The following is a 9,351-nucleotide window of genomic DNA, read 5'->3' as shown; positions in this document are numbered from 1 at the left end:
ATTCCACCGCTTTGGACCTACTCCACCTAATCTGCACAAAACAATTGAAGTACTGCGTACCATCTACTCTATCGATTGCTTCCCAACCCTCGAATGACCGGAAACTCCATGATTTCCCGTCGTCCGCGTCAGGTCTCCAAAGACAATGAAGAATAGAAGGATATATGATCACTATACGTCTGTGTGTGTGCATTCGCTTTGGTTTAGCAAATGATGTGGTTCAGTTGTGCCCTAAATACAGCCTCCGCCTGATGTCTACCATCAGCTTCCACATCAGCGCCATTGCCGAATCTATATATCAAAAGTTAAGTTTTTGACTTTCACGCCAATACACACTCACTTCAACCTACACCTCGATCGACACCTCCGTCGAACACACACACATACTATATATACGAACCTGATAAATTATACTTTATTTGCAGATCATAATCTCTTTTTTCCCCACCAAGTCATTTGAAGCAGGTATGTTTTCCGTATGGTCATATATATTTTCTATATTTTTCCTCGAATTCCAGATGGTTGCTACTAGAAGTTCACTCTTTTTAATGATTGTAACTTCCATTTCAGAATTTTATAAAATGTAATTTGTTGTACTTTTTCCTGTTGAATGTAATTTGAATTTCATATTTTTGGCTTTTCAGATTCGTTAGAATAGCCTCAAATTTCTGGACAGATATATCTCTTCATGCATTCAAATTTCTTTGCTCCACATATGGTGGGTTTTCAGGTTTATGAGCTTCTTATTGTTGATTATTATCTATTTCTTCTACTCAGTTCTCTTTTGTCTTTATCCCGTTTTTTTATCCCTTTCCGGTTCTTCTACAAGTTATCATAAAAAATCACTTTCTTAATATTGATCATTGTAAGAATTTATGATTGAGGAAGTTTGGTGATTTTCTCCTTAAAGTTTGAAGGTAACTATTCAAGAAAAAATTGGTGTATATTTTCATTTGAACTGAATCAAGGTTTCACATTTTAAAGTCAAAATGTACCTTGACATTGTTGGATTAATCGGTTGGTTCCACGGGTCATGGGTCGGATCTAGTTCATGATCCAAGAGTGTTTGATTGAGTCATGCTGAAATAAAGGGATTATACCCATGTTTTAGAAGGTGCACAATAGAAAAGGTCAAGTTTGACCAAGTTTATAGGAGATAACAAGATGTGCATGTGCATGTTTAGTATAAATAGGTGTCTTATTTCCTTTGTTCTGTACCTCTATTTTTTATTAAATGTAGAAGCTTTCTTCCAGCAAGTTTACTTTCACATACATACGTGAGTAGTGTGTGTTGTGTGTGTTTTTTGTTAAGGACCTGTGCCAACAATTGGTATGAGCCTAGGGCTCGTGAAGAGGTACACGGCTGTTTTGAGATTCGACTTTCGAAGGGGAGGAGCCTTCGGGTGCAAGGTTGCCATCACAGCGGAAGGAGGTGTTTGGCAGTGGTTGCTCGACTAGAGGTTCCAGTTGATATAGATGACAGAATATTGGTCGTTGTGTGCAGTAGGTGGCTGCGGTTTATTATGGTGATTTTCTGGTTGAAACAAGATGTGATGTTGGTGAAAATCTAGTGGCGATGTTCTTGGCTGTTTTAACAGTGATTCAACGCTCGTGTGGCATTAATGGCTCACGGTGGTGGTCGTGAAGACATGTGTTGACAGATGTAGCTCCGGCTATGGAGTTTCGATCCCGAAGATGGCAGCAGATGGTTGTTGAGGATGTTTTCATAGTAGAGGCGCGAATAAAGTCAAGACCGCAAAGATGCAGTCTCTATCCTTGATCAGAAATTCTCCCGATTAAAGAGAGCCTAACCAGAAGCTGAAAAGAGAAGCGGAAAGAAATCAGAACATGTGAGTTTTGATTTGGCTTGCTCACAGTAGGTAAAAGAAAACAAAAGAAGCAGGAGCTTTGTTTTCTTGACTGGTGGAAGAGGACTCTCGATAGGAACGAGTTAGATCGGAAAAGGTTGGGACTATCACAAACAAGACAAGGTGATGATTCCGGCGGTAGGTTTCAAATGATTTATCTCTAAATTATTCTAACATGTTTCTCTTAGTGAATTTTTGCATCCACTGTTATTTTTTTTTTATCACATGCGTCTTTGTCTTCATTTTTCTATTTGTTTTTTTCTTGATTTCTGCAAATTATCGTTACAATCTATTCTTGGTCCAGCCAATTTATCATATGCATACTGAATCATTACCCGAGGTAACAAAATAATAATTATTTTTATTATATTTTTATAATGTTTATTTTATTTTAAAATTATATTTATATGAGATATTTAAATATTCAGGGCATGCGATTATTCACTGTGGTCGGCATGGAGCTAGAGCTACTACAACTAGAAATAAAGTCAATTTGTTGATTTGATGCAGACAGTTTTATTTTCGGACTAAAGTAAATTTATTGAATTTGAAAAGGTTTTTTTTTTTATAATTTTTTTTGTTATAGTTTTGTGTTTAGATAGATGAGAAAACATATTTACTAGCCGGTGTGGTGAATGTCAATGGGAGAAGAAAAAACAAAGGCAAAAGCGTTAAAGCCTCCAAACAGCTACTAAAAAGAGAATTATCAGACTTAAAAACCAAAACCACAGGTATTAACTTTTCAATTCATAACACTTAAGATTCACTTACTTTTAGGGTATAATATGTCAAAAGTACATATAACAAAAAAATTAAGCAACTTGTATCTGTTTCAAATTGCAGGAAATAGTAATATATATTTTTACTATTAGGCTGGAGGGAGTAGCTTGTTGGCCAAGCTTGCCTCCAGCTCGCTAAGGACGCCAACTCCAATCCCTAAGATGTTCTAAGCAACTTACCAGGTGAGGCTCGCTGCCTGATTAGAAATAGGAAAGAAAAAGATGTGAAGAAAGGGCTTGTGATTGGTCCTTTTTCTTTGTTTTTTCTTTTGTTTAAATCAGATGCCTTTTGGTTGGTTTTTTAGGTGGAAGGTAAAAAGTGATGTTAATGCGTGACCATGATAGACATGAACCTATAAATTTTGGAGTTACAATGCCTTATCTTTAATTTTAAAACACCTTTGACATTTGTTTACCAAATTTTTTGTTGGCTGTTATTTTACAGGAAAAAAGAGGGGATTTTTTTGCACATGTGTGATTCATGCGGCTGCTATTTATGGACCCGGAGAAGAAAGATACATCAGTCTTTCAAAGAAACCAACTTATATCAAATGGGTCATTAATTGATTTTAGATTAATCACATTCTCCTTTTTAAGGCAAATGTGTAATGATTATGTAATTGTGCATATGAAAGTACATACCTGAGTTAGACAAAACATAACAGTACATTTCCATTTTAGACATCACTAACCCCTCTGCCCCATGTGAAGCATGGGTTTCTTTCTAGTTTCTATTTAATTTGCTAAAAGCCTATTGCGATTTCCTCGTAGGCATTTAGAAATTAAATGGAAAATAGCTTCAAGTCTTCAACAACGAAATGTTTAATGTTGTTGTTGTTTTTTTTTTTTTTTTTTTTTTTAGTTTTAATGTTTAAAGTGAGTCGAATTCTGTGACGAGATGTCTGGAGAGGCCGATCTATAGACGACATTCTAAAATGATAGTGCGAAACTTTTAGTGACCACTATTTGGATAAAACCGAATTGTTCGGTTGGACAAAATGGATTGGACTATTTGTTTCAGATATTCTAATTTTTGGATTGGTTTTCAACAAAACCGAATTATTATTTTGGATTCCGGATTGGTTTTGATTTATAAAATAAGAACCGAATAGTCCAAAAAACCGAATAATCATTATTATTTATCTATTTATAATATGTATCCATAGTTATTTATTAATTTTGTAATCTATTTTTTCAAATAGGTTCAAAACGTTTCACCCGATAAAAAAACATTAATATGCATTTTCTCTCAAACGTTTTCTATCTATAAAATATTTAACTATAATATATCTTCTTAGTAGTTATTTATAAATTTCAAATCACAACTAAATAATTTGTTTTTGTTTCTTGTGTAAAATTGGGTAATATTAGAATTAATATGTACTTTTAAAATATTTCGGTTTTTGAAAGCCGAATTATGAAAACTGATCCAACTGAATTGTAACTGGATTGGATTGGATTGGATCGGATTTGAATTTAGTTTAGACTATTTGGATCCATGTTTTGATAACCGAAATCAATTTAGATTCACTTGATTGAATCGGATCAAACCGATCCATCCAAACGAACACTCTTAACCACTTGACATCATTGGATATCTAAGCGTTACCTTCAACGACGACATTAATGTTGTGGCTGTACTAGGGTTGATTTTTTTGTAGTGTTATATTATACAAAACACTCCTTTTGAAATAAGTATAAGATTCAAATACACACTTTCAAATTATTGAGAACAAATCCAAACCACACAAGCAAACACAACATACTTAACGTTTGCAACATCAATTTAGGAGGTATGAATAAAGTAGTTTTTCCAAACTAAAACATCAATCCAACACAATCCCAGTGAATTATGTAACTTGAGTTAAAGCTTGAGATAATGAACGTTCAATGGCTTCAACACGTCACTAGCATCTATCTCGATGTAGTTTATGTGTTTCAGTGGCAAATGCATGTAGACAATCCAATCCTCGTCGTTGACTGGTCCAGGCATTATCATCACCAAAAAGTCCGTGCTTTCAGATGGTACATAACATGATCCAAAAGCCACCTTACCCCACCCAAAATCTATTCCGCCCATGGTGTGAAACCTTTGTCCTGCTGACACCATCACCGCCATTTCTTCACCAGCAAATGCCTTTGATGTCAGTGGTTGCGGCCGTTTTTCTTCCACCCAATCTATGAGGTCCAGGAAATGCTCTTTATTAGTTGCAGTCTGCAAGAACTCATGGACCTCCGTAGCAACATTAGCCAATGACATCCCCCTTAACTCCTAACTTGTCAAAAAGACCGAGTTAGAATTAAAGTATTACAATATATAATAATATTCATAACTTAGTTGTAAAAGAATCATTGTAGTTGAGAAGATACAAAATGAACAATATGGTTTGCAAGTTACAGGAATATATAGGTTTTTAAGTTTGAGAAATGAAGAACAAAATGTATATTTAGTGGCGACACTTGTATAAATTTATTACCTGTGCTCTTTTCGACCCAAAAGGCATTGATATAACATTGCCAAAGTATGAAGCCATCAGTTTTTCTTTCTCTTCACCATCTCCCTCACTCAATCTTCTCCTTCCATTGACTGCAACAACCACATTGCACACTCCGTTGTGTTTCCCTGAGTCTTCCATGCTCAGTGCGATTTTCTTCCACAAGAAGGAGGTAAATGCCTCTACCTTTGACCTCATGCACCCATTCTCACATGCCAACAGTTGTAGCGTTTTAATTTGCTCACCCTCAACATAGAATGTGCGATTAACAAGTGAATGGTCTCCATTATCGTCATTTTGATCATTTATAGTATTGGATGGTGGTAAAAAGGGAGCAAACATATTGTCAATTGATGTGGAATAAATGGGTGGACACCTCGGATTGAGGTAGGATCTTTCAAAGGAGGGAAACATAGGCAGATCAGTTCCTGTACGAGTTATGTTTGCCCATGATGAGATAAACATGTCAGCCGAGTACCCATCCGCTATCCTATGATCAAAAAGGCACCCTATCACTATGCCTCCACATTTTAACTCCGTAACCTGTACGTAATTAAAACAATACTTTATAAGCCAATCAGATAACTGAAGATTGAAATGTTTTATGTATTCTTTTATTTGAGAAGATACTAATTAATAAACAAATAACACTATTAGAAAAAAGGCAGAATCAAATTCCTGTCGGAAAATCCATTTATTGAAAGAACTTTGATAGAAAAAAAAATCCAGTCGGATAAAAGGGCTTGGGTAATTTTTTTATTAGCAATAGAATCTTTGAGAATTACCAACTGATTTATTCTCAATATAAGTATATACACTTTTTATGTAGACTTCAGGTTCAAGTTTGATGGAATACTGACCGAATCATTTAGTGACAGATTTTACGGCAGATTTCTGTTGTGACTATTTCCGATGGTATACCGAACATGTTTAGTGTCAGTTTTTTCGTTGGTAAAATGCAGTTTCATTAAAACATAAATAAATAAAAAAGTTATTATAGATAGTATGTACAAATTATTACAAGATATAGTACAATTTATGTTGCGAAAAGTTACTAGTAATTGTATTGGCTAACGGAATTATATATTTGATTGTATAAAGCTTATCTTTGTCAATGTAATCCCTTATCTATCAATATCTTATTGTAACCTGGCATATATATTGTTGTACTATCAATGCGAAGTTCTATATTAAAATGTGTTGCGTTTTGTATAACTGGAACTAATATATAAACTAAGAGGCTTATTATTTGTATTTTATATTATATGTTAGATGAATCTAGAGAGCATGCAAGTATAATATCAAATTAAAACGTACGACAAAACAACGAGGTTCAAGTGGGTTGCGCCCCCTTGCAGGTAGGGTGGGAATCAGTTCAGTTTTTCGGTTTTCCTCGAATCAGTTTTCTCGGTTTGAATTTTTTTTTGTCCAATTCGAAAAACAAACCAAATTGAACTCAAATTCTCTAGAACGAACCGAAAACCGAATTCTAATTCGGTTTGGTTCGGTTTGAAAACCGAGGAAAGCAAATATAGACTTAAAAAATTTTATAACAATAAATTAAAATGTTTTTAATATACAAACCTAAAGTTACAAACAAAAATATCTAAAGTTTCATACAAAATTATCAAAATAGTAAATAAGTTCAAATGATTTTTACTTTATAATTAACACTTTTATTTAATATAAAATATAAAATATATCTTTTAATTAAGTAATTTATGAAATTCGGTGATTTCGGTTCGGTTTGGTTTAAACTTCATGAGACCAAAGCTCGAACCATAAACCAAATTCAAAATTCGATTTGGTCTCAAATCAAACTGAAAACCAAATTTAAATATTGTTCAATCTGAAATCGATTTTGGTTCAATTTGTTTTTCAGTTTTTCAATTATGGACCAAATAATTCTCACCCCTACTTGCAGGTCTAGGAGCAATGCCCAAGCGGGGTCCAAGGGGCAGAGCCCCTGGCGGTGGGCCCCACCGACCGATCAACGGGTGGCGCCCCTGCAGATGATTATGGTAAGATTGACAAATCTTGTCGGTTTTGAAAACCATTAATTGTGTCATTAAATCCATGATTCTCTTAATTAATTTAGAAAACGAAAACTCTAATATATCAAGTACTAGTTTATAACCCGTGAGAACCACGGTTACAAAATTAATTAAAATTTCATTGTAAAAATTCAAAATTGTTAATCAATTATTTTAAATAAATTATTAATTAAGAGATATTTTTATTAGTTATGTAAAATTATATTCGTTGATTCAAATAAATATGTGAAATTAATTTTTAATTTATATCGGATAACTTTTATTTGTGAATTAATGTAAACAATAATATAAAATTTAAAATGGAAAATGGAAAATAAATAGAATGACAAGTAACATCACATTAATTAGGAGGTCTAATAAATTTGAAATGAAGAATTAATTGATTGACAAGTGACATCATATTAATTAGGATGTCTAATATGGTAACACATGGCAAAACAACTACTCTTTTATTAGTATAGAGATATATATACGACTCCTCTATTAAGCGTAGATACAACCTTCTCTCTCTCTCTCACACACACACACACACTGAATTCACTAGCAATTTGGTTCACGTTTTTTGCCTAGATTCGTGAGTGTCCATTTGGATTATTTTAGACTGGATTTTCTTGTAACCCAGACATAAGTTAGAAATATCAGTTCGGAAGGTGAACTTATGCGATCCATTAATAAATCAAATTGGAATTAACAAAGAGTTATGAAGTGCAACTGATTACCCAAAAAATAAAGCAAATGGTCCTAGGACGGTCGTTGATTAAAAAGAAGAGGGGAATAAAAGGGCGTGCGACCTATTAGCAATCTGATCTCCTAAAGTTTTACTTAAATGTTTGCGTAACTTATAATATATTAACGTATATAACAAATAATTTCGTAAAACTCGGGTCCTATAATATGAAAAATCGAGTAGTTGTATGGGATCCCTCGGGACAACAGGTTTGTCCCTGCCATGAAGTCGTTTATCGGATGTAGTACCATATTATGTAATTAATTAAACTCGTTCATGAGTCGCTAACTTATATGCACGAACCTTCCTACTAACCATCTATATATTTTATTTTGATTCAATTGTAAAACATTACCTGAACAGCAAACACTCCACGTGGTTTCTTGGGCATAAGTTTAGCCTCGATGCCTTCATTATTAGGATTGTAAAAATTTAGCTCCTTGAGTTGCACGTCTGCCACAGCTGTGACAAAGTTAACACCTTGATAGTTGCAGCGAATTTGTTTCTCTTCAACAGCTTGATTCCATATGATATCGCCGGCGAGGGGGTAGTAGACGGTGAGAGCCCGAGATAAGGACGCTTTAAGGGTATTTACTATGGTAGAGAAACTTCCATTAGAGGGTTTCTTGAAGCACAAAAAAGAACCAATTTCAAATCGTGGAACAATCAAGTCTAGGTTTGTAAACGGTAACCAATGATTATTCCATGGTTCTTCTACACCCACCACTACATTATCAATCACCTCTATTGGGAACACCATGTCCCTACTACTCATGTCAGGGAGAGAAGCAGTAAAAATGTTTGTGTGTGAGAGAGATTGTGAGATACTTAAAAAGACTACAATATGGAATATATATAGAGAGACACTAATGCCATGCCCGATGACCAGTGTTGTCAAATCACCCTTATATATGTCTTAATTATCTTCAAAATTAGTTACAGTTTTGGTCCTTATGGTTTAGATGCTTCTGAAATGATACTCAAAAATATTGAACTTTTTACACATTTCATTCTTATAGTTTCTAAAACTTGCACCAATGATCCCACTAACTCCGTCTAAAATGCTTAAATGCATGTTAAACAAAAAAGTCCATTTATATATTAATTTTTAAATAAAAGAACCACAAATCACCCCCAACACATTACCCCAACGTCACATTGTCCTCCAAAAAAACCAACCATACACACTACGAAAATTACCCGCCTCCTACCGAAAAACCATCGACCAACGACTAATCATAACTACCATCACCACTGATGTCACCAGAAAATCAACACCACTACATCAACCCTAGCACCATTATCAACACAAATAACCAATCACAATCATCAACACCGCCACCATGACCAATCACCACCAACCACCACCTTACCAAATCATTTTAACGTCAAATTCGAAGTGTAGTGTATTGAAGATTATTATCGTAA

At 34.3% G+C, this 9,351-nt stretch overlaps 1 protein-coding gene across 1 annotated transcript; it reads right to left on the bottom strand.

Annotated features, from left to right (window-relative positions):
- Positions 1–4,292: 4,292 nt before the first annotated feature.
- On the bottom strand, positions 4,293–8,741 carry LOC145101351 (coniferyl alcohol acyltransferase-like). Its single transcript, XM_079038540.1, has 3 exons — positions 8,279–8,741; positions 5,125–5,685; positions 4,293–4,919 (listed from the first exon to the last, which is right to left on the bottom strand). The coding sequence occupies exons 1-3, from the start codon at positions 8,696–8,698 to the stop codon at positions 4,512–4,514; spliced, it is 1,389 nt and encodes a 462-aa protein (XP_078894666.1). The 5' UTR covers positions 8,699–8,741; the 3' UTR covers positions 4,293–4,511.
- Positions 8,742–9,351: the final 610 nt, after the last annotated feature.

Source organism: Lactuca serriola, chromosome 4, assembly GCF_051521515.1.
Source record: "Lactuca serriola cultivar US96UC23 chromosome 4, Lser_US96UC23_V15, whole genome shotgun sequence".
Classification (NCBI taxonomy): Eukaryota; Viridiplantae; Streptophyta; class Magnoliopsida; order Asterales; family Asteraceae; genus Lactuca; species Lactuca serriola.
The sequence above is the reverse complement of the archived record's forward strand: the minus strand, read 5'-3'. Positions and strand labels throughout refer to the sequence as shown.